At 39.2% G+C, this 25,523-nt stretch overlaps 1 protein-coding gene across 1 annotated transcript in view; it reads right to left on the reverse strand.

Annotated features, from left to right (window-relative positions):
• Positions 1 to 25,523, reverse strand: part of Casd1 (CAS1 domain containing 1) — a 41,711-nt gene that overhangs the window by 15,446 nt on the left and 742 nt on the right. The window contains exons 2-10 of the mRNA XM_051151980.1: positions 18,956 to 19,052; positions 18,280 to 18,400; positions 14,159 to 14,203; positions 12,694 to 12,756; positions 9,298 to 9,342; positions 8,752 to 8,875; positions 7,405 to 7,619; positions 3,922 to 4,344; positions 2,804 to 2,893 (exon numbers count right to left, since the gene is read on the reverse strand). Coding sequence (XP_051007937.1) covers positions 2,804 to 2,893; positions 3,922 to 4,344; positions 7,405 to 7,619; positions 8,752 to 8,875; positions 9,298 to 9,342; positions 12,694 to 12,756; positions 14,159 to 14,203; positions 18,280 to 18,400; positions 18,956 to 19,052 — 1,223 coding nt within the window. The remainder of the gene's footprint in view (positions 1 to 2,803; positions 2,894 to 3,921; positions 4,345 to 7,404; positions 7,620 to 8,751; positions 8,876 to 9,297; positions 9,343 to 12,693; positions 12,757 to 14,158; positions 14,204 to 18,279; positions 18,401 to 18,955; positions 19,053 to 25,523) is intronic.

Below are 25,523 nucleotides of genomic sequence, written 5' to 3' on the forward strand. Positions count from 1 at the left end.
CTACAAAGTTGGGCTTGTTTGTTTACTTATTAAGCAACACAATTCAATTACAGAAAATTTCCAAGTTCCTATCAGTGTGGGTCTGCTATGAATCTTACATATTTCCTCAAACTTTTGATTGTATGATATTTCAAACCAAAAGAGAAGCTGCAAGACTGATACAAGGAACGCAAATAGACTTTGATGAAAACTTGTGGGGCAAGAGGACTCCTAAATATTTTACCATGGATCTTTTAAGAAGGAAGACAGTACCTTACATAGCCACATTAGCATTATAATGGGCAATAAATTTAATATGAATATTAAGTAGCCTCTACTACACTATTCATTTTTAAGTTTCTCGGAACATTTTTGTCTGATGGACATTGTGGTTTATGTCTGTAATTCCAGGGGTAGAGGCAGGAGGATAAAGAATTTAGGGCCAGCTTATGCTATAAAGAGCTCAAGACCCACACAGGCTATCCAGCGAGACACTGTCAAAGACGCAGGAGCAGAAGGAGTAGCTTAGTGGTAGGTTCCTGGCCTAGACGACATCAGTGAATTTGATCCCTGACCCTGCGAACCAATCACACACTGCATTGATGGTCACAACACTTTAGTATCTTTTGATACCTAATTCCCTTTCATCTTTCATGTATCAAGATTATAACAAAAGTTTAGAGTTGAAGTTATTTTGAGAGATCAACTTCATTAAAGAGCTAGGCCGACTTTCTAGCCCTTAACAATCTTTCATGAAAGTCTAAAAAAGGAAGGAAAAAGCATAATGAAACACAAAATCGCTGTCTCCTGCAGATGTAAGCTTGCATCTCTCAGCATTTCCTGCATATTTGATATAAACCTTATTGTAAAAGAATGTTTATGCCAACAATTACCACCTGCTGAGACTATTTAATACTTCTCCGGGATTTTATCATACCATGCCTTGTAGCATGAAAACTATGGAACATATTTTACTTAAGGTATTGCAATTGGACAATTAAAGATGTAAATAAAGTTACCTCTTCGACGACTCATGTGTAGAAACCCCAAATATCTTGTAAGCTACATGAACAATGCTTTCCCAGAGAGGACACAGGTAATTTTTAACAACCAAACACGTATAACAGAACAGGGACACATGATTAATCATTACAAACGATGTGCTAATGAAAAGTCTGTCCTTCCAGAACAGAGCTGTTGTTCTTTATTGCAAATGAGGATGTATTGGGAGGCAGACTAAGAAGACATATTGAATGTTGGGTTGTTTAATGATTATACTAGAATGCCAAATTGTCTTCATCTCTTTACGATGTAATTCCTTTCTGGAATCACTGAGTTGAGGAACTTAATCTGCCATTAATTTTTTCCTACCTAATTTCTTAGATAGAAATATCACCATTTAATATGCCAGCAATTAATTATGTCTCTAAATGGCATGTTCTTAAAACAAAGCACTCCTCCTCCTTTGAACTAAATCCTTACTCATATGCTAGAGGTGTCTCTAGGCTCCAATAGTCACCTCTTTTTATTTCCTAAAGAATTTGCAGATTTACGCCAGGAGTCCTAAGCCATCTCCCCGGCTGGATTTCTTTCACTGTCTCAGCTTTACTAGCTGCAGGGGCCACAGGAACCTCACCGCTGCAGCAAGGAGCACAGCCATAGATTCCCAGAAAGGAGTACATCTCACTCCTTTGCTCCCTGTCTTCAAACAAAACATCCAAAAAGTCAGAAGTTCAACAGCTTTCAAAAACGCAAAATGAGGAAAACTATGGTTTTAATTTGTTTTTAGAAAAAAGTTAGTGGTAATATTATTTACAATCCTAATTGCTACTATGGAATGTTCAAAATATTTCTCTCAGAGCACTCTCCTCTCACCTGAATTTATCATCAAGTCAAATACTAAGTATTTCTAGATGAGTTTTGGGTAAGCAAAGAAGCAATAAAAGAGCTTGGTACTTCACAAATTATGAATGAGTTTCTAACTTTAAGTTTTAAAACATTTTCATGCGAGTCTGACTCTTCACAATGAAGGCCTTTATGACAAGCAGTTGTCAGGCTCACCCACAAAGGCTTATTTTCACTGCATTACAGTTGGAATGTTAAAACACAGAAGGACTATAGTGTTTCTTAACCCTCCCATATCCGAGGCAGCCCAGACTACAAAGTTCCTGGGAGGGAGAAAAGAGTGAGGCCAAAGAGTTCTAAGTTTTAACGTTTTTCAAATATAAAACTAGTAAGGCCTGGACAGATGGCTCAGTGATCGAGAGCACTTGCTGCTCTTGCAGAGGACCTGGGTTTGGTTTCCAGCCCACAGAGCAAGCAGCTCCCAACTGTCCGTAGCTCTAGCTCCTGGAGGATGCGATGCCTGTGGCTTCCACAGGTACCAGCACTGCACTCACGTGCGTGCATCCAAATGCACACACACAACAAGACTTCACTAAAAGTAAATTTTAATTTTTTAAAATGTCAAACTCGTTGATCAAACTTTTAAAAACACAGTGAGTAATAGGACCTAAATTTGATCTCTTTTTGTAGTAACTAGCCTGCTGTAAATCCTTTGCTATTTATAAATAGCTTACCATTAGCTGTTCCACAAGGCAATGCAAGACATCGGCTATTTCAATAGTACTAAGGGCAAATAAATGCAGTCCATTATTACCTCCTGTCTTTCAAAGAAAACTGATTCTGCTTTTACCACGATAGACTCCTCAAAGCCTTGCGGGGAGCATGAGAAGGATGAGCAAACAGTTGGGTAGGAAATGAGAAGGGATTCTTAAGCAGCACTGCTTCCTATACGCTCTCAACTGAGACTCAAAGTACTTACTGTACTTGCGCCAGAGATGTGATAAATCAAGATAACCAGCTGCATCCAGCCTTTCCATTCATCTGTTTGTTCTCGGTTTAATACTTTAGTCTGCATAAAGGAACCAAAATGTGCTTCAAAATCCATTGGGAAGTAATGATTTGGACAAAACATATTAGGAATGTAACATTTTTCTTACATATTTAAAGCTAATGCTTCTGTCAAAGAATCATGGTTGGGACAAACCGTTTCTCGCTAAAAGATACAATGATACAACTGTGTTAAATGTAACACAAATTTGAAAGACAGCTATAAGGAGATCTTGAGGAGCTCAGGCGATCCTTCTGGTTTTGTTTAAAATGGCACCAAGAGCACGACAGCTGTATTTGTAGATCTAAAAATGGCATCCTACAGTTTTCTTTGTAAAATTTTAGATTTTCAGAGTTTAAAAATGGTCTTACAGTTCTCCTACACTTCATTGATAGGAAATGTTCTTTTATTAGAATTTATTTTCCTTAGCATACTCTTCTCTTATAGGTTATGAAGAACTGATCAACCATACTCATGAAGCAGATTATTATTATTATTATTATTATTATTATTATTATTATTATTGTTATTATTATTATTTTGTAGAAGAATTTGATAACTCAAATAAAATAGTGTTGTGGAGAAGTTCTGTCAAGAATTCTTCTGAACGACAGGCACACTTCTAAGTTAGGAAGCCGGGTCTCATGAGTGGAAGCCACATCATCACGTAGGTTCTAATCTGTGTGTACACATCTGGTAAATACATAAGCTATTTCTCTCAGATAGGAGTATTTCTTAATATAATTATATTTTTAAATTATAATCGACAATAAATAGCATCTAGTATTGAAGTAATTATTCTACCTTCTGTAGCCTCAAGCAGGCAAAATAACGTAAGTCATGACATCTTTCCACAAGCCTTTCTTGTATCTTTTTTAACATTTTGAATATGTTAGCTGCTATAAAAAAAGATGTGGTTAAGAGTCTATTAAGCAGAGGATAACTACAGACACCTCATGTGTGAACATGTTTGTAAGTGACAGCAGTTCTTGAACGGGCATCTTCTAGCGAGACAGGATACTAACCTGAGCTAATGAAAATGATCTTACCTCCTTCGTATTTTCATTGTAAAACACTCCCAAAACCAATATGTAGATAATTGGAATAAAGAATGATGAATGCGTGTAGAATTTGTTTTCCTTCATAAACAGGTTTGCACGGTCGCACATATAGAAATAGGCCATAATCAGGCCAAGCTTGCAGAAAGACTGTAAAAGGATTTCCAATGAAGACACAGGAGTATTGATAATATTCTTTTTCTCCTCGCCACTTTCCAAATCAGGACATGGTTTATTCTTCCGGTGAGCGTTACGATGGATTACATAGAAAATTAAATACCCAAAAATGGACAAAGTGAAAAAACAAGCCGCTAGCTTCTGGATGAGAGTCAGAGGAGGCCGGGGCTGGCAGCAGGAACCGTCCACAGGCTTCAGAATCTTATTACAGCACACGTTCATGAGGATCATCGCACTCTGTGAACAGAGCCGGTCATTTAGTGAGCATCTTGCCAGGGACGCACTCGATTCTGCTTTCTCCTGTGAACACTGTTGAGACTGCTGATACGGAAGCCAGCACTCTTGCACAGTTTGCACCCACTTCACAAACACACATGCAAATGAGGGTATCCCTGTACTCCGTAAATGCTAGTTTGGGTGTCTCAAAATTCTCAGGCTATGGCCACAATAAGTTTATTTTAAAATGCGATCCACAACACACTAGAAACAAAAGCTCCTTCCTACTGAGAATGCACTGATATGGTTCCATCCTTTTAGAAAACAACAACAACAAAAATAGCAAAAAACTCATGGTTCCTAATAGATCAGCTAAAATAAACAAACAAACAAACACCAAAAAACCACACTGGCATATGTGAAACACCAAAGACTTTTAATTTGGAGACTTCCAGAACCATAATAGTTAAGATGGAGTCCCAGCCCTACATGACAAAGGATTGCAATATAAATACCACTGAAAAAAATTAATAATTTAACAGTATTGACAATATGCTTTTCATTTAATTCTGAGCTTATAATTTATGAGTACCATTTAAAGATATATGTTGCTACATAAAATGTGAAATGCTCAACATAGTTTGAACATAATAAACATATTTCCGGCAAGCTGTCAAGATTCTGTCTACTTGAAGGTTTGGTCAAACTCTAGATATGAAAACTACAGTTTGGGTGTCTGTGAGATGCTGATGGCATCATTTGAGAGGAAGCTTTCAAAGCACTCAAATGTTTAGAAGATCTTATCGTTTCAGCCCTTAGATTCAGGAAGTTCTCTGGGTTGCATTCTCACAAAACTCCAGCCTACAGATTTTCTCACAAGGTCCTTGACTCTCTCCCAGGATCTTCAAAGCCCGCTATGTATATAGAGAAACGGGGTTATATAAACAGAGATATTGTCTTGCAGGAGAGGAAGAGAACCAGAATGTTCTACACGAGCCCTCTGACCATGAGGAAAAGTGATGAGAAGTAGCTTTGCAAGCTAATCCTAAAGGAAGAAAAGACTTTGTAGCCACACTACATCCATTTGGTCCATGGACGAAAGCAAGTAACATGAGTTATTTTTTTTTTTCCTTAAAATTTAAGTTCTTCTTTACGAACACATTTACATTTAAAGAATTCCTTCCTTGCTGAATTTTGCTACAATAAAATAAACATCTAACGCCAACACACACACACACACACACACACACACACACACACACACACACACACGCGAGATCCACTGCTTTTTTAGAAAGTTAAATAACCCTCTAAGGGTGGGACCCCATTATTGAAGACACTGTGCACTTAGGACACAGGACTCAGAAGAGTCTAGCTGGATCTGACCTGAGAGCCTCCTTCTTGCAGTCTGTCTTCCAGAGTACCAGCAAATACTGTGCAAGCTGCCAAGGGAGGGAAGGAATCAAACAATCTTGCCTACATACACAGCACCTATGAACCATGATCAAACATCTGTAAAGATGTAGTAAGTGCCACTCATATGTTGGTGGTAACCAACAACTGTCTAACTGAACCTAAGCCCTCTTTTTACATTTTAAAAAATTTTATTTATTTACTTTAGATCCTGATCACAAGTTCCCTTCGCTTCTCTCCTCCCAGTTCCTCCCCTCCTCACTATTCACCCCTCCTCCCCTTCTCCCCTGAAAAAGTGGAGTCCTCCCACGGATACCAAACAGCCTTGGCATACCAAGTTTGAGTAAGACTAGGTTCATCTTCTTCTACTGAGGCTAGACAAGGCAGGCCAGTTAGGGCAAAGGGATCCAAAGGTGGACAATGAAGTCAGAGACAGCCCCGTCCCAGAACCTAACACCTTTTAACACAAGGGAAATCATGACTGGTACTGAAACCTGAACAACTTCCCAAGGCCAGCAAGTCAAGGACCTCAAAAAACCTACTACCTCCCATTTGCTAGAGCAGCATAACTCCGCACCACATTCTAACCCTTGTCCTTACCCCCACAGATAAGTGTAGCTATGCGCTTTATCAAAGAAGCTTCTCTTTACAGCAAATGACAGCCATCACAGAGATCCACAGGTAGACACAGGGCGGAAGCACATTGTGGAAGTCTAGCCCCAGTGGACAACAAATCTATATCACAGCCCTACATCTATGGCCCAGAGAATGTTCTGGAAGAAGGAGTAGAGAGACTGTGAGAGATGGACTACCAGGAAGTGAGCTGTGAAACAGTCTCTTCTAGAAATGATGCATAAACAAGGCTGCAACAATGGCAGTGTCAACAGACACAGTAATACATGGAAGGCGGGAAACGGTGTGGGCCCCATTCCTAGACAAAGACCTACGGGCAGTTAATGACTGCTGCTGGGAGGAGGAGGATTAGGCTCTCCCAGCCCTGACACCATGGCCACACACACACACTCAAACCAAGCTTAGCAGATTGTATCTATATATTTGTGCACATAGATGCACACATTTATGTGTGCGTGTGTGTGTATGTGTGTGTGTGTGTGTATGAATATTGATAAAATAAAAGAGGCTATTAACTTTAAAGTGGGGGCCATGGGAGGAGCTAGAGGGAACAAAGGCCAGAAGAAAACTGATATAATTCTATTTCAATTAAAGACATATTTTTAAAAAGCCCTCTAAATATTTTGTTCCAGAGTGTACAGTGTTTACTTATGAAGTTCTCTTTCACACTTAACATAAGGTTTATCTTCCACCAGTCACTGTGCCTTGAATAGTGCAGTGTAAGAACAAATGATTTTCATGCTCTTCCCTGCAGTTGAGTCTTGCTTATGGGATGGAGAGCATAAAGTGGTCCTCTGGGCGTGCTAAGAACTTAGGGGCTTCTTAATGGTGCCTGGCACTCTACATGAAGTTTCATTTTCCCTAGCACACTGCTGCTTCTCTGCGTTTTAGAGTTTAAGAAACGTCTTAGTTAGTCTACACAGGATGAGCAAGTAGGACTGCGATGGGACAAATAGACCGCAGTCCTGCTCTCTGACTCGTAGCAATTAACAGTTGAACTTAGTCTCCTCCCACTGACATATAAAAACCGCTTACAGTTTCTCTGCTTGATTCGGGAAGGTGTAAGCCATCCAAAGACTCCATGATGGTTTCTTGAGCAATTAGTTTGGAAACACTGAACATCTTGACATTAGACTTAGAGTTTCTGGTGCTACTGTTCAGAATACTGACTGCAGCTTCATTGTAGGCATCTATTTTCTCGTTAGTGATCATTTTCCTATTTTCACTTAAGAGATCTTCGTAAACTGGGTCTGCACATTGAAATACATTTAAAATAACAAAGTTCAAAGCTCCGTAGTGGTAAGAGCACAAACACACACTTTAGTCAATCCACACGTCATACTTTGCTCTTAAACTAACCATGATATCAGGCACGTAACAAATTACTTCCATGTAAAGCTGGCTGAAGCTGGCAATGATTTCCTATCTAACATTCAACTTTTGAGTCAATTTTCCCCCTCAAATGTAAAGAACTTTTATCATTTTCCCATGTACACTGTTTAAGGGAAACATTTTCATGACACTGCATGCCCCAAGAATTTGAAAATCAGGATGCTGATTATAGGAAATTACAACTGGACTATGGAAGAATTTCCAGTAAGGAGCAATGACCAATCTGCTTTCCTGAGGTCTCTGTGCAGGTCTGAGAAGCTCAGTCAGACAATCTGGCAGTATTACTCTGTCCATTTGCATCAACTGTTATGTCTTAATTCTTTCTCATTTTCACAAGGAAAAGGTTAATCTTGAGTCTGTGAATCAAACAGAAATGGTGCAACAGAGTCTGCCTACGCTTTCTTATTCCTTCCAATTTGAAATAATCCTAAGAGTTTTTGACAAACATATTGAATTGCTAAAATGTCTAAGGCATTTCATATTATGTGGAGCTTTAAATAATGGGCATTCAATAAATTGCTATAATGAGCTGACTTAATGTGGCTTTCATACTCAGTATAAACTAGATGGTGTCAATTGAAACACAGCATATTATTTTCAAGTATATTTATTTCTAATGATTTCAATATTATACAAAGCGTGGTTAATATTGTCACTGCATTTCCTAAGCAAGTGAATATACTCTGCAGAAAGTAAAGCCTTAGGAGGTGAGCCTCATTTGTCCTTAGGGTTTCTCTCTCTACTTCATTAGCAGCCACTCTGCTGCTTGGAGGTTATTTTTTATTTATTTTATGCTTGCTATACTTATTAGTTTGTTCCTTAAATTAAGAAAAAAAGAAAGCAAGTTCTTCTAGTTTATTCTAATCTTACAAACATTATTTCAAAATTTATTCTCATAAAGTCATAATTTTGTCTCTTGAAACAGGGTATAATAAAAACTGTATCTTTAAATATATATAAAATGACATTTTTTCATTACTCACTCCTTACCTTGTAAGACCCAATAAACATCACTAGTCTTGGCCAATTTCTCTAAGAATGGTGCTATGGAAGAGATGTTCATTTTATACTGAGATAGTGCTTCCTCGCTACCATTGTGAATCTTGATGGACCACTAAGAAGCAGTGAAAGATCAGCATTAATTCAGCACATAGCACAGAAAGTAAAGTGTATAATACACCTATTCTAACAGGGTAATTGTAACACAATTCTCATCTTAGTTAATACTAGAGTAAATTTAGTCAAATTATTTAATGAAATACATGATCACAATTATAAAAGGGCATTATAAAAAAGGCTTTGAATGTATAACACTCAAGAATATAATTCTAGATATAAAATAATACTGAGATTTAACATGAAATTTCCTCAGTTCATTCAGGCCCTTTTATTAAAATTCATCAGTTTGGTTAATTATAATTGAAATGGAAATTAAAATACAAATACAATCAAGAATCTGTTTAATATAACTTTTTCTTATCATGTGCTTACGAGTGAAACAAAGATGAGTCTGTCAGAATGCAGACAAGAACTTACCGTGGCTGCTCCTGCTACGATCACATGGGGTTTTGCAACCAAGTCCTGGAGGAAGAAAAGCCTTAGAGCCACGCTACATCCAGTTTACAGACTGAATACAACTAACAGCACACATGCTTTTTCCTATATGTCTTGTTCCTTACAAATGTACTTTAAGTTTATAGAATTCCTTACTGGATTCTTTTTAAATAAGGTAGTTAAAAGTTTACATAGTTACATGGTTACACTGTATGGCAAGATACTTATGCAGTTCATTTTTTAGTGTTTTTATGAACACACACACACACGCGCACGTGCACATACACACCATATACACACAACTACTGAAATCGAACATGACCTACTTTTTTGTGAATTCTGAGTAAACTACTTAGAGTAAAGCTCATGGATTACGTCAGTCAATTAAGAGGTATTCACGGGAGCCTACAGGATACACAGTGTAAGAGTTAAACAAACTACAGGGTCAGTGCCCTAAGGGAACATTATCTGTCAAGAAGGCTAAATCTAACACATATTTAACAAAATATACTGATAATTATTAAAGACCATATGTGGGGAAGAAATGTAAGGCCTTTGGAAACATTCACCAGCTGCAAAACGCACTGTTTGTAACACAGTTACATCATATATCAGTACAACAGAATTTATAACATTTGCATAGCACTGAGTTTTCAGTGTCTTCTGTTAAAATCTGTCTCTGTCTGTTTCTGTCTCTGTCTCTCTCTGACAGGGTTTCTCTGTGTGGTCTTGGCTATCCTGGACTTACTTTGCTGACCAGGTTAGCCTTGAACTAACAGAAATCAGCCTGCCTCTGCCTCTCTGAGTACTGGGATTACAGGCATGCACCATCACGCCCATGCTTAAAATTTCTCTTTTTAAAATTGATTGTTCTGCCTTGTGAGATAGGCAAAGGTGATACTGAATTTTTTCAGTAAGGACCCATTCAGAAACACAGTAGAGCACTTCTCAGCCTGGGAGAACAGTTAAGATGCCAATATTCTAAGTTCTGAGTTCAGTGTACATTCTACCACCAAGAAGACCTGATGCTACAACACTGTGAAAAGAAATGAAAACAAGGACTACATTTAATTAAAAAAAAAAAAAAAAAAACAACTCATATCAAACTTACTTGTCAACTGTTATTTCCCATAATACAGGTAACACATGGTGAGCATAATCCATTTTTCTTCAGACAGTCAAAACTTCATTTTATAGCATGAGACTTCTTAAAAATCATTTTCTTTCTCCTCATGCCTAGATAGCTTCTGTTCTCGTTCTTCAGAGCTGATCCCAAGTCTTACATTCCTCCCTCACATCCACTTGCCCTTCTCAGCATCCAGTCTGACCCTCCGTACAGAAACGGGGACTGAGACAGCACAAGCGCTCTGCCCTCCCACATGCAAGCCTCCACATTCACTTAGCCTGCCTTCCCAGTTCCCAGTCCTAGCCTTTCCTCTTTCCCTTCTGCAGCTTTGATCCATGAGTTATCTTCTCCATAGCTCCTGATATCAGCCTGGTCCTGTGCCACCTTTCCTCCTTCAACCTAAAAGTACCAAGCTGTCTTTATTCTCCACAGTCTTTCTTCCAGCCCTGCCTCACTTTTCAGCCTTATACTTACAATCAGCCCTCTGCACACCAGCTTCTCTTTCTCTTATCTACACCTCACTTTACCAGGCTTTCAGTTTGGACGTCACCCATCCATTTAAACTGTACTAGTGCCTACTAATGGAGTCTGAGCTGCCGGGTCCTGCAGCTCCATTCATCTCATCGAATTAAAGTCACACCAAGCCTGTCCATCCGCAAGACTCCTTCAAACACTGCAGCAGCTCCCTCCCTGCCCTCTTGCTTTTCTTCCCAGTCTGCTGCCACATCTAGGGAATTCAATTCCCCAAAAGCTTTCCTCGCTAATCTCCAAAGTCTCTACTTATTCAATGTTTCTGGGCAAATGCTTTCTAGCAACACCTTAATCCATGCCAAAACTTCCCAAATTAACCTAAGTAGCTTCGGGCTCATTTTCACTCACCTAAACGAAGCTAATGCAAACAGGTAGTTTCTTCACAGTTCAGCTCGCTCTATTTCTTCTCCGCTATGCCTCAGCATTCCTGTATTTACTAGTTTCAGTAGTGTCTACTACCCTCAAAACACAAAATACACCCAATCCCATGCCATTTTTACGAAATCCACTCAAAAGTGCCTACAAGTAGTGTATTTTTAAAGGCTGGGCAGATAAAGGTGATGTGGTTTAGACCGCCATTCTAGCATCTACTCCCCTGTGAACTATCGAATCTCCCCAACGGAAAAGAACTAAAAACCAAGAAGTACTCTGTTCTGAGCTGCAGACACACTAGGTCTGCTGCTGGTTCTCTGAGTAGGCTGCCTCCATTCTCAGCCGAGGTCCATCCATTTAAACACAAATCTCAAACAAATGAATTATACACGGTTCCTAGGTTCCAACGTGACCCTAAAGATGCTTATCGGTTTTAAACCTTTATTATGAAAACAATGGGTGCAAAAATGTCATTATGCAAAACAATGTCAGCAGTACGAAACAGTTTTTTAAATCTGTGCCAAAGTAAAGGCCTCTGGGGAAAAATACAGACTTCATCCAAAGCCTGGTGAAAGGCTTAGTGTAGAGACTGTAAGGCAGACAGACGAACAGAGCCTAGGGATTCTCAAGCATCAAAGACGCACTTGTTGTTCTAATTTATCTCCACAGAGTACATGCTAGAGAACACCAGTCCTATCCCAAGTCATGAATGCAAATGACACCAGGAAACAAAGTCTATGGAAATAGACTAAACCAGGAAATAAAGCTAAGCCAGGAACATTTCCTGGTTATGAATAAGGAAACCTCAGAAAAGTATCAAGAAACTAGGTGTTTTGCTGGAAGATTATTTGTATTTATTCATCTTTAAGATAGGAGCTCACTACATACACCAAATCAATCAACCAATCAACCAACCAATCAATCAATCAATCAATCTCAACTGAAATCTCTCTCTTTCTCTCTCTCTCTCTCTCTCTCTCTCTCTCTCTCTCTCTCTCTCTCTCTCTCTCTCTCTCTCTCTCTCTCTCTCCCTAATTGAACTCAGGGCCTAAACATGCTAGGCAATGATTTACACACCCAGGCTCTGGCCTCACCTTCTTGAACCTTCTTTTGGACTTGTGCCACCTGAGTTTGAATTACTGGAGTGACAACAGTAACAGAGGACCTTATACATGAAGAGAGACTCTGAGCATTAGCTACATGGCGATACTGGGCTGAGATATTTAATAACATTTGCTTATCTCTGCCAAGTACAAGAATCAATCCCATACACCTTAGGAAAAACAATGGCTTCTCATTGGCTTGTTAAATTTGGTTACACACACAAAAGCCTGTTTCCAGATACAGACCTCAGTCCATGCCTTGATACACTGTTTCATAGAACCATTAACTTCTGGGTGCCAAAAAAAATCCTGCGAGAAATGTTAGAAATAAAGACAAAGTAAAAAATAAAAACATTTATTTCCATTATCCAAAATAAATAACAGTTTCCTACAGAGTGCTTAAAAGTAAAATACTAGGCTATCTCAGATATCCTCTTGTTGTCTGGATGTGAGCAGACTCTCAGGACAGTTCATGTGTCCACTCCCCCCTTCTCTACTCCCCACATCTGAGCAGAACAATCCCACTCAAAGCCCAGAGCTGTCCTGAGAATAGCATCCCTTAAGCTTGCTGTGAAGACAGAGATTGTGGCCTTCACCTGCCCCTCTGCTCTTCCTTCTGCTAACTTCATCCTTGCTCTCCAGGAACCTTGTGGGTTACCAAAAAACCCCTGGAAAGCTCCTGTGTGCTCCTTGTGCAGAATTTTTACACAATCTATTCTTTTGCCTAAAATGTTTCTGGATTCTTCCTGAGCTTGGTTCATCCTCCTTATCCTTGAGGAAAGTGATATTTGTTCAAAAGGAAAACTGCTTTAAATTCCCAAATATGTATACACCTCCTGTCTGCTTTTCTTTGCAGTTACCCTACCCCACTTATATTTGTGTGGCACTAGAATGTGCCCTACCTTCTTTAGACTAAGAACATTTTTTTCCTGAATGCCCAGGAATTTTTAAGGTATTTGACATTAATAATTTATTATTAATACTAAAATATGAGGAAAAGCATAATGAAGTTAAAGTGCTGCCTTCTTTTAAGCATTTCTGTCTTTTAGAGGCATGGTCTTCCTCTTCAGCCCAGGCTATCTTTGAGTTCATCTTCTGTAAGCATGGGGCATAAGCATGAGCCACTAGCCTGGCTTCCAGAATTTCCTGATACTTATATTTGGAAACAGATACACTTTATTTTTAAAGCTCAGTGTGGTAAAATATATTTTCCAAAAGGGGTTCCACTTTTCGGTATACACTGTGTCCTACAACTTTACTGATCCCTGACAAAGCTGAGTCTATGACCGTCTCTCTGAAGTTGGGTGGTTTGACTCTCAACTCTCTTGGAGACACAAAGGCCTAGGATGCCCCAGCCCGTTTTATTGAAAAGAATTTTTCTTACATAATCCATCCTGATTAGTTTCTCCTCCCTCTGCTCTTCCCCGTTCTGCCCCACACCCCCTACATATATTCTTTAGTGGGCAATAACCCTAAACTCACTGGTTTCAACTTACTCTACAAGATTATTGTTTCCTGGATAAAAATTTGAGAGCTGAAAAATTTCTATTTTATTACATAAAGAAATTCAACTACTTTGCTGTCCACATATACTCTAAAGAATACACTGAAATCTATTTACTGTGGAACAAATGCATACTGTTAGCTGATCTCCACATAACTACACTTGAACACAGCTTCAGCACTGGCCTTACTAGCACAATGAACTTACCACTTTAACTGATGCAATCTTATCTTCAAAAGGAATGTTCTCATGCTGTCGTAGGAAGGGGATGACAGAGAAATATTAGTAAATAAAGGTTTCTAAGTATAAATTCATCATCTTGCTATTTTCGCAGTGAACATTTATTTCTTATGTACAGAACTTCTCCCTACATGAAAGTAAGAAAGATATTCTCCTTTCAATTAAAAAAAAAAAAAGTCTGAAAATGGTGCCCATTCTAAAATCACCTAGATACTATAAGGTAGGGATCTAATCTTACTTTTGCCCATGCGCATTACCAAGTGCCTCAGCAACTTTAATTGAACAGGCATTCCTTTATCCAGGGCCCTTCAGCAGTGTGCGCACTACTTATAGTCTCGTTATATGCCTGCGTCTTTCAGGGATCTCTACTGTAATAATTTGGTTGCTTTGTTTAGCTCTACTCCATTAGAGTACTGTTGTTATTCTAACAGTTAAGTCTTTAAAGAACAGATTCTTATTCTGAAGAGTTGCTGGCTGGCGTAACTGGTAGTGTCTTGCCCTTCCCAAGAAAATGTAAAATCAACCCAGCAGTTCCACAACAAATTCTGTTAGGATTTTACTGGACTTATATTGATCCTATAGCTCAATCTGGGCATAAATGGCTTCTTTACAATGCTGAGCCATTTTATGAAAAACACACCTACTACTGAGCTATACCATTCTACACTTTCAGTAAAGTTTTACTCATTTCTTGCGCATACAAATATGCTACATTTACTGATTGCCTTTCTAAAAAATAGCTCAGTATGGTATAACTTTTACAGCTTTCGTTTCATAGTTCTGCTGCATGGACTGTAACTGCATTTTAATACCTTTATTTCAGTTGTGCAAGCAATGTTTATATGTCTACCTTATCATCAGCTACCCTCCTTTTCCAAGCACACAATTAAATCACGTGGGCTGCCTGCTGAGTTCCCTTCCGGCCAAAGCCTACATTTTTATATTTCTTTACCTCCTCTTTCTAATGAAATAATGAGAAACCGCAATTATGAACACCACTGATTTTCTCCTGACTTTTAATGAAGATGGGTCTAACAGTTTATTATTAAGAAATTTACAGTATTCCTGCCTCACAAATATGTCTGTCAGAGATATTGGGGCCAGAAGGCTGAAGATGATGCTCCAGTGTTACAGAGAGTTTTGAGTGACTGTTCAGGCAGTAAACTGTCTCAGTCATTTTTTCATTTTGGAAGCTGCTAACTCGTACTTCTGGTTCACTAGGGTAACTAAATTTTATTCCTTCTTAAGTCCCTGATGGTGTTGAAGACCAGATAGTTTAGTCTTACAATTAAACTTAAATGGTTAGGGGCCAAGATGTTTTTAGATCAAGATAGATGTTTTGAAAAAATAGAAATGAGATATGATAGATACTGATTTTCATTCAGAATTTTAGACCCAAAAAGATAGGAAAGATGTTTACTTCAAGTTTGCCAAATACAAATAGCCAAATCACTATGAATGTAACATTTATATAATTCGTGATTGTCACGTGGTTCTTCCTGTTGTATGTAGTTTATTTTATCCATGTGCAATAATATAAATGTATATGTTAAAAAAGAAACATAATAAAAAACTTGGAAAAATAAAGAAATTTTCTGTAGGCTTCTAGAACTTCTATCAAGTTAAGCTCAACCATAAGTTACATAAAAGAGAAAAAAATAACATCAATTTTCTGACATAATTGAGATATGCTTATTAATATGTGGTCAAAAAACCAAGCACATTCCAAGTGTGATCCAGTAGACTCTCACAGTGACTCTCTAAGTTACTAAGCTACGAGGCTGTAGTGTCAAGAATGTCCACAAGTCAGCCATGTCTGCTAGCTTTCTTTGCTTGACCCTCCATCACTGAGATCAGTGGGAAAGTTCTTCACTATAATTTGTCAACTTTTTGTAATATTAATCTTTGCTAATCTTTATTTTAAGGCTAATTTGATGAACATGGCAATATTTACATCTTCCCAATGATTTGACCTCTTTGTCACTAGAAAGTAACTTTCTGTGTTGATAACGCTTTTGCCTTACTCTCTATTTTGTCCTGTATTAATATAGCTTACTTTTCTTTAGCAGGAATTTGCTCACTACTCTTTTTTTAAGTCAAACCTTCCTGTTCTTCATTTTAGGTATACTTACCTAAGTAGAAAAGTGTTCTTTTTGAAAGAAATCTGGAAGTCTGTGCTTAGCTTAAAGTTTTACATTACTTGTATGTATTTTTATTTTAAAAATTATACCATCTTGATTTGTTTCTACCTTCTATACATGTAAATTTTTGATGTATGCACAATCTTTGTAAAACATATTTTTACAAATACACATAAATATATATGTATATGTTGTATATGTGTATAAAATACATGCTTGACACTAGACTTACAGGGTGTTCTTTGCTTAATTTTGTTTTCTTCTTTGCTTGAAATTTGCATCTCTTAACTCTATTCAACAACAACCAAAATAGGATAGGCAATATCTGCATTTATGGTGTGGGAACAGAGAAAATATAAACTATACTCATGGAAATGCTCAGTCAGTAGTTGGAATGAACAAGAATGAACAAGCACCTAGTGTTTTTAACTTCAAAAGTGGGACCCACTGTTTTTTCTTGTTTCTTTTTTAAATGTGTTTGTTAAAATGTATATTGTTTGATAATCTGCAAGATGACTGGGTATCCTTAGAAAATGCAACAAGCTTAAGGATTCCACTAGGACATAGAACATTTCATATTGTGTGTGTGTCTATGTGTGTATACATATATGTATATATATATTTATTTATAATTATATTAGAGTAATATATGTTGTTGACTAAACCACTGGTTTTTTTTTTTTTAAGAATTGCCAAGCTCATACTAATTTCCAGAAGGAATTCTAAGTCTATATATAAAACTGTGTCTTTGAAAATCAAAAAGTTCTGTGTGTAAATATTAATGGAACAAACATTAAACACAATACATGACTAACATCACTGTCTTATAAGGAGTAGTGACTGTGGCTATAGGGCCCACTATGTGAACAGCTACTTAGCTGCAAAGCACTCCATTCCTCAGCTCCTTACCACAAAGTAAGGTCACATGACACACAGATGCCCACTGTAAACTCAAGAGTGACTCTTACAACTCTGCATCTGAGAAACTCTCCACCCTTGGCCACCCCCTATCTAATGACATGCGGGGTTTGAAGACAAGGGTTAGAAGGCTATAAATAGAAGGCTGTGATGAGGTAGGTCACACACCCCAAATTAAGTAGTTAACACATACAAAGATATCCATCCTTGTTAGTCTTCACAGCAGATCTGTTTTTAAAATGAGCAAGTCCTCATCAAGGAAGCTGAGATTTGATACAGTGCTGTCTCAGTTCGGGGCTCAATGCCAGGTCAGGAATGCTGCAGAAGGTAACGTGCCAGTACCCTGCTAACTACAGTACACACTGACACACCGGAGCCAGAGAGAAATGACACTCAGCTGTTTATATTCTTCCACTCATTTGCATTCTACACTAAGAATTTTAAGAAGTGGAGTTTTTACTCAACAAAGTAAGCAAAACCACCAAAGTTTTAGTTCAAGAAAACTATAAAAACTAAAAAAATGGGGGAAGTATATGAAATTACATATAGCCACTATATGTTATATGATAATATGGTGCCATTAAAAAGATACTTCAGTGGATTACACAGTAATATGGTGGAGTGGGATAGCAGTGGGGGAAAGCAGGATGTAAGACTGGAAACACTGAAAGATTATATTTATATTAAAAACAAAAACTAAAAAGAAATTTGTTGGGTACTCCATTCCTTAACTCCTTACCACAAAGTAAGGTCACATGACATACAGATGCCCACTGTATGGGTTAGGGTACTTTTGCCTTACGTTCTTTCTAAGCTGGTCAGTAAAGTTTTCCAGAAGAACTGAGTTTTGAACACAGAACATTTAAGCTAATTCAGTCCCCATAACACCTCCACATCTTTTCCTACAGCAACATTCCCTGCTTCAGCCCAGTTTCCCCCAAATCAAGAGAAAAGGCTGACCACCTCATACCACTTAGAGCACCAGGGCAAGGGGACAGTGGGGGGTGGGGGGCGCAGAGCACTCTTTACCTTATTCCCTTCTTCTTTAAACTGGGGGTTAACGATTTTTACAAAAGAATAAAATAATTGACGGATCCTGGAATCTCCAATAAACGCAATGTGTTTATCTACAAGGCAATTCTTTGCTTCACTGAAATTAAAAATCAAACATTAATTAAAATAAAGTCAACATCATTAAAATGGAAAGGACATGACGTCAAATGTAAAAGAAACCAGACAATGAGGTGCAAACTGTTAGGTAGCAATCACACAGCTTTACAATTAAGTGGCCAAGTCTGTTTCACTTACTAGCCCATGCCCTTATTACCAGCTGCCTCAATAATGAGGTGTTGACCCCAGGCATTAAACGTTCCGGATGCGCCCTAACTATACTGCCCTTTCTCTCATTATCCTGAGTGCTTGAGGGGGCCAGGGATCCAGGCTACAGAACAGTCATCCTCTTACTCATTTGAGCCTGGTTACCTCTTCCATGAGATAACATTGTTTGGCCAAAGGCCTTCCTCTACCGCTGTGGGGCAACTGGCCCTTGGAAGCAGCTCCAGGCCAGCCCAGGCCAGCTCTCTGCCAGGAAGTCTCTATCCCACCGGCCATCAGGCAACAACAGAACCCTGTCTGCTTCACCTCTGCCTCTCACTGCGTATTAAGATTTATGCTAGGAGAGAAAACAAAATGGACAGCATTTTACCTTATTTTGTATTTATGCATCATACAACTGTGAGGCTGCCAGACTTTTTCGCCAAGAAATCTGCCACTTGACAGAAGGTCTTCACAGGAATCATTGCCTGTAACAGGGTAAAATACCTGTGGTGTTGTAAACATACTTATTTATTTTTTATATTTACCTTATCCTGGTCCTATTCAAAGTCCTTGAAATCAGGGAATAAAGTTTTCTAGGCTTCCTTACTCCTTCCAAACGCACACACCTCTCATGCACACAAAGGTCCTCATCACACATTAGCATGCTGGAGGAAAAGAGCCACTTTTCCTTTCCACTGTACCCTGTAAGGGATTTATTTTTAAATTGAAAATAGATTATTTTCTCACATAATGGATCTCAGCCACTGTTTCCCCTCACTCCACTCCTCCTAGCCCCCACCTTCCCAGATCCATTCCCTCCCTTCCGTTTCTTCTTCAGAAGGGAGTAGGTCTCCAAGACATGCTCACCAAACAGGACAAAACAAGACACACTAAGACAAGGTGAAAGCCCTCATATCAAGGCTGGACAAGGCAGCTCAATAGGAGGAAAAGAGTCTCAAGAGCAGGTAGAGAGGTCATATATACACCCATTCTCACTTTTAGAGGCCTCACAAAATACCAAGCTAGCAGCCATGACAGATAGATGGCAGAGGGCCTGGTGCAGACACACGCAGGCCCCATGCTGGCTACCTCAGTCTCTGTGAGCTCTGTTTAGTTGGTTCGTTAGGCCATGCGTCCTGGAGTCCTCTATCTCCTCTGACTCTTACAATCTTTCCTCCCCATCTTCTGTGGGGTTCCCTGACCTCCAAGTGGAGGTACCAGTTGAAGACCTCCAATTTAGACTTTCCATATAATGTCTGGCTGGGGGTCTCTGCACCACTCCCATCTGCTGCCAGAGGAAGTCTCTCTGATGACTCTAAGGGACTTCTGTCCCCTAAATGCCGGGGCCACCATCCTGTTGATTCCTTCTACTTCCACTTTGTCAATCCTGTTTCTGAGTGAGAAAAATAAAAGCTTAAGGGCTAAAAGATGGACTTTGGGAATGACCTCTTTACAACTGCATATGTGCTCTTAATCATGTATGCATGAGCATACCTTGAAACCTGGTTAAGCCTAGTTTTAGAGCTGCCTGGCTAGGAAATTCCCCTGGCTCTCACAAATTTAGAGGGCAAATCTTCATCCTTTGGCCTTTGTTTGTTTGTTTGTTTTTTTGTTTTTTTAACTTTGGTCAAACATATGGGACCAAAAGGATGAAAGGGGAGATATTTGGCATTTCACTGTGGATTGTAGCAAAACAGAAGTTTAAGTTAATCCCTAGTTCCTTATTAACAGTTAACAGCAAACTAAATTTGATTTACAGTAACACTAGTTTGTACAAAGGGCTCTAGTTCAAGGAATACTGCAGGACTGACAAGCAACAGTACTGAGGCATTGGGGTAAAACCCAAGGAAGTCAAAGTTGGTGCTGTTTCTGTTTGCGTGGGTTGCTGGATCCAGTCCAGGGCTGCCTGCCTGGCAGAGGGACAATCTGCCTCTGGATAATAGCCTCACCATCATGCCTTGTTTTCTCAATCTAGTTATTCATTTACCTTCTCTGGCATAAAACATACAAAAAGAATAAATGTGCAAGGCAGGTATATGGGTCAACACAGAATGATATTGCTTCAGTGTCCCAAACAAAATGGAAGGAAAAATTCACAATACTGCACTGTCTTGCTGGTGGAAAACTGTATAAGAAATTCAGGATACCAATAATTTAAATTTTGTAGTTATAAATGTACCCTATGCAAGATTTTTTGTAATATTCAAAAATTTAAATAAGCTATTTCTAAATACAAATGGTTCTCAATTCTTTACAGCTTCAAAAATCTAATTCTAGTTCTAAAAAACAAAATTAAAGCATAAAAATAATGAGTAAAGGAAGAATTGCAGAAAAACACAATTAAGATATTGCCCTGAAAATAGCACTCCTGCAAGTATTCTTTTATGATGGTCCCATAGCAAAAATACTATTATAAATTAGAGTGTGCTTAAAATGAAAACGAAAATGTGATATTTATTGCACTTCTACCTTTTTAGACATAGGTATAAAACCAACTTGTGAGTTAGTAGCAACTAATTTTTAAAGAAATATGAGCTGCAACGGTGAGGCACTGAACCTGTGATGTGTTTCCGTCCTTTTATTTTCTAGTAAAAGCCTAAACAAGAAGTCTTTTTCATCAGCTCTCCATATCTCCATGTGTGGAGATGGAAGCATCATGCCCGTAGCTTAAAGTATATTCACCAGAAATGCTTGGCATGCAAAGTTTTTTTTCATTCTTTGTACTAGTGCCCACACCTGGCTACTCGGGCCATCTACTGAAAAATACCTGGTCTAATGTCTTGAACCCATTTTTGGAAAATCCTGAAGCAAAGGCGACTTGAAGAGATCAGTAACCAGGCCCCACCAACAGAGCATTTCAGAGACAAATGGTTTCTCAAGGAGCAAGCTTCTTTCATATGTCAGTGCAAACTGCTGAGTGATGACTTTGCCTTTTCACATTTAGTGAAATAAAAATAACAGAAAAAAGAACTCGTAGAATCTAATTAAAAATAAATTAACATGATTTCCAAAATTCTCTAAAGCTCCATAGTCTAAAGCACATAATACTTTTAGATAAAACCACTAAATGTATGTCTAGTTGCCAAAATATGATAACCTGCCATATTTTTTATTATGTATACTATATGTAAATCCTTTATACTACATTAAAAAAAAAGTGAAGAAGTAATGGTTGCTATTTCCAATTCTGTAATGTAAATCTGATAGTAACTTTAATACTTCCAACTTGGGCTACAAAGTACCCAGAGAAATCAAACCGGGAATACAACTTTCAAAAGGCAATTCCAAAAAAGCTGACTCCAATACTCAAGCTATCTAGATGGACGTTTACTTCTTTCTTATTCTGTTATCACTAGAATAATCTTTCTGGTCAGTGGATGCAGATGTTCGATTTCTATGCATGACTTTTTTCAACAACAGAAAGAAAAGTAAGAACAAACCAAATAAACGAGCAAACCAAGAAACTGAAAACACAGTAAGAACTAAAGAAAGCTTCCAATGTCCTTCATAAATTGCACGTTGCTTTTTCCTTTGATGAAAATACCTCTGGACACTCACTGCCTTTAGACTGAGTCATCCTACTAAAACTGCGCTGTATACCATCCACCATGAAAACACAGATCATACAGGGTTCATACAGCATGTTCCACAGAAGAACATGTCTCAGATTCAGCAAGCTTACTCCATGCTAAGAACACCGCTTAAATGTTTCTTTAGAAAGCTGAGTGCAGTAACCTTTTCATTTGGGAGCAGAGGCAGGAGGATATTTAACACTGGCATAAAATGTCCTTAGTGGTGGAAAGAAGACCAATTTCAAAAAGCTTAGAACATTGGAAGTAAGTTGGCTTTGCCACTTTAAAACTTTGCTTAAGGGTTCAGACCCTAGCCTCTGGTTGGAAACCGCGTCTGTACTCTAGAAAAATACCATTAATGGAGATTTTTTTAAGAAAGTATTTTAGTGTTCATTCTAACATACTATATGAAATATTAATAATTCAACTCTTCTTTCTAAAGTTGAGATTAGAACACAGAATTCACTTTGAGTCACAACCAAACCAAATGCAAAATAATTTTTGCTCATCTACTCACCCAGAAGGGATGGAGGCCCTACTGTGTGGTAGGCCATGAATATTCAAAAATGCTTAGGAGATACTTGGAAGCTCATAGTGTGTGTGTGTGTGTGTGTGTGTGTGTGTGTGTGTGTGTGTGTGTAGGACAACATCAGTTCTCCCAAGTACAACATGGTAAGCATGTTCAAGTTGCTTTGGCAGAAAATGAATTCCTCAGCCCTACTTCTGTGAAAGTAACATTTGAGTCAAGCATTAAAAAAAAAAAAAAAAAAAAAGGCCATTAAAAAAAGCATTTTTATTCAAGGGAAGAGAGGATGTTCTAGACAAAGAAAAGAGAAAAAGCAAAGGTGTATTTAAGTTATAAGCTTAACACTTAGGAAGAATGAGAGGAAAACTAGGTAATAAAAGCAACCCTTTTGAAGTTCTATATATGCGACTTCTAGAATAGTAACTCTTCATCAGAGAAAAACAAAGGAAAAATGCTTTACTGGTGGTAAATTAGTGCCTCTGAACTATCTAGCACTAGTGTTTTACTTCATCGCCCATAAGCCTTCCACCACGCTCTAAGAAAGGCAGTCTGTAGCATCATGGCGCCAGGCACACTAACTGGAGCTATCATAGCTCAGCCACTGACTAGTTGTACCTCTTAGGCAATTTACTTAACCTCTCTGGCACGCTCTTTAAAATGTAAATAATTCCCTAATTCACTGAACCTAAGACACATCATTATTTTTTCATAGCAGGAAAAAAAAATGTTACCAATTAAACTTTGACATGCAATCAAAGTCTTAAACACTCTTCTTGATTACAGAAATGTTAAAGAGAGGGGGAGATGGCATACTGTACCTCTGTAAAGATGGAACAAAGTATGCAAAGCCCGTAGGCCCACTTGCATATAGTAGTGCTCAATTTAATGCATAGTATCAGGAAGCTTTACGTTCTAAAATGTGTAATGCTCTCACGTAGAATAATTTTTTAAGCAAGAGGGGTGTGTCTGTGTGTGCACATATGTGTTCAAATTCACTCTACCTTCCATGAAGCATGTTCATACCCACACATCCATGCATAGTATAGTTTACTCCTTTCCCACTGTTCATCTAAGATAGAAAGTCCTTCTCTTGTTCTAAAGACTCAAGTGCACACTGAACTGTGAAAGACACTGCACCTGACATGGTTTGACCCCTGCCAAGGCAAACGGATGGCTAAAATGTTCCTGGTAGGATATGTTGTTTTCCATGAACAGACTGTGGATCAAGTTCTTGATATTCAATCTGGGCAAGTCCACATGGCAGGTGGACTGCTTCACACTCAAGGCACTGAAGGACCTTTGGAGACTGATGACTCGCTTCTGGAGGAGGCTCTACCATCCAAGACTGCTACCCTGACTCAGATGGGGCCATCTGACATTCTATTTTCCCTGCTGATGACAGATCTTGACAAGATGCAAAATACGATCTAAATTTAAAAGTTAGTATTGCAAGCTCATCAAATGACAACGAGCACAATGAAAAAAAAAAAAGGTAGGCAGGGCAGATGCTCACATTTAGAACAACAGCAGTACAGTTACAAACTTGGTATCACAAACATATCATTGAGTTAGAACACAGTCATCTGATACCAAACGAGCATTAAAAACAAAAACAAAAAACAAACAAACCATGTCCTCCAAGTCAAAAGTCAGCGCATCAACCCTGTTAATTGTATTTTATATATGAAAATGTCGGCGTTCTTGATAGCAGCTGTAGATAAGCAAAGGCTCTGCCAGGCCATCTGCTATAACCCCATAGAAAATAGCCACAAGGATATAAGGAATGTATCTCTTCAATTGGATTTAATACATTTGTAAGATAGCATACAGTTATGGTACGTTAATATATGAGATCTGGAAAACTCAAAGAGTAGGCAGAAACAAAGCATTGAGTTTGGCCAAGATGGCCTCTACTTTGTGAGGTCGCCTGAAATGGGAGGACAGCATAAATTCTAGTACCCTGGTGACTGGAGACGTGGCCAAAGTGATTGTATAAGTGGGCCCAGGGCTAATGTGCACGTGAGCATCCCACCTGACTACTTATCTCACAGTCACCAACAGCTGTCCAGATATAACTTTAATGGTAACAAGGGTCAAAAATAAAAGATCTTCCTGTCAGTGTCTGTCCTGGTGGCATTTTTCGTAAAGAAGGAGGGAGAAAAAAAAAAAAATCAACCAAAAAGACATGCAAATATCTCTTGACCACACAAGGATAATTCCCTCTGAGCCGAGGTCACAGTTCTCTTTTCCAGCTTGCCACTAGTGTCTAAAGCCAAATTGAAGCCCGGCTTTCAAAATGCTACTTGCTTCGCCTGCCCATGTCTACTCCTGTCAACTCCTAACTTCTTCAACAAACGAACAAAACCCCAAATCTGGCCTCAGTGCCTTTATTTGTAAAAAGTGTGCAACCCAAAGTCTTGAAAAGTGGATGAAAGGCTGGTGGCATCTCCTCCAAGGGACTGGGGGGTGGGCCGAGGGGAGCATCCTTAGCCAGAGTGGCCCCTTTGGCCAAAACAAACTGGGCGGCCCAAGCAGCTGTCCAGCCTTTGGGCCTTGAAGCTGAAGGGCAGAAGGCAGAACCGCCGCCCCCCGCCCCTCCCCATGGGCGCAAGGTGTGCGACCCTGGCGTCCTGGAGGTGGTGCCGCGGGACTGCCCCTCGGGGGCCCGCTCGCCCGACCACCTGCGCGCCAGGGCGGGCCGGGCGCGGCTCCAGAGCCCAGCTGCAGCAGGAGGACCCGAGGGCGGGCAGCTGGGGGCCGAGGGCCGCAGGGTCCGGCCCGCCGGGGTCGGTCCCGGGCACGTGGGACGCCGCGGGGGCCGCGGGAGGCCGAGGGCGCGTGGGCGTGCTGCGGCGGGG

Source organism: Acomys russatus, chromosome 10, assembly GCF_903995435.1.
Source record: "Acomys russatus chromosome 10, mAcoRus1.1, whole genome shotgun sequence".
Taxonomy (NCBI): domain Eukaryota; kingdom Metazoa; phylum Chordata; class Mammalia; order Rodentia; family Muridae; genus Acomys; species Acomys russatus.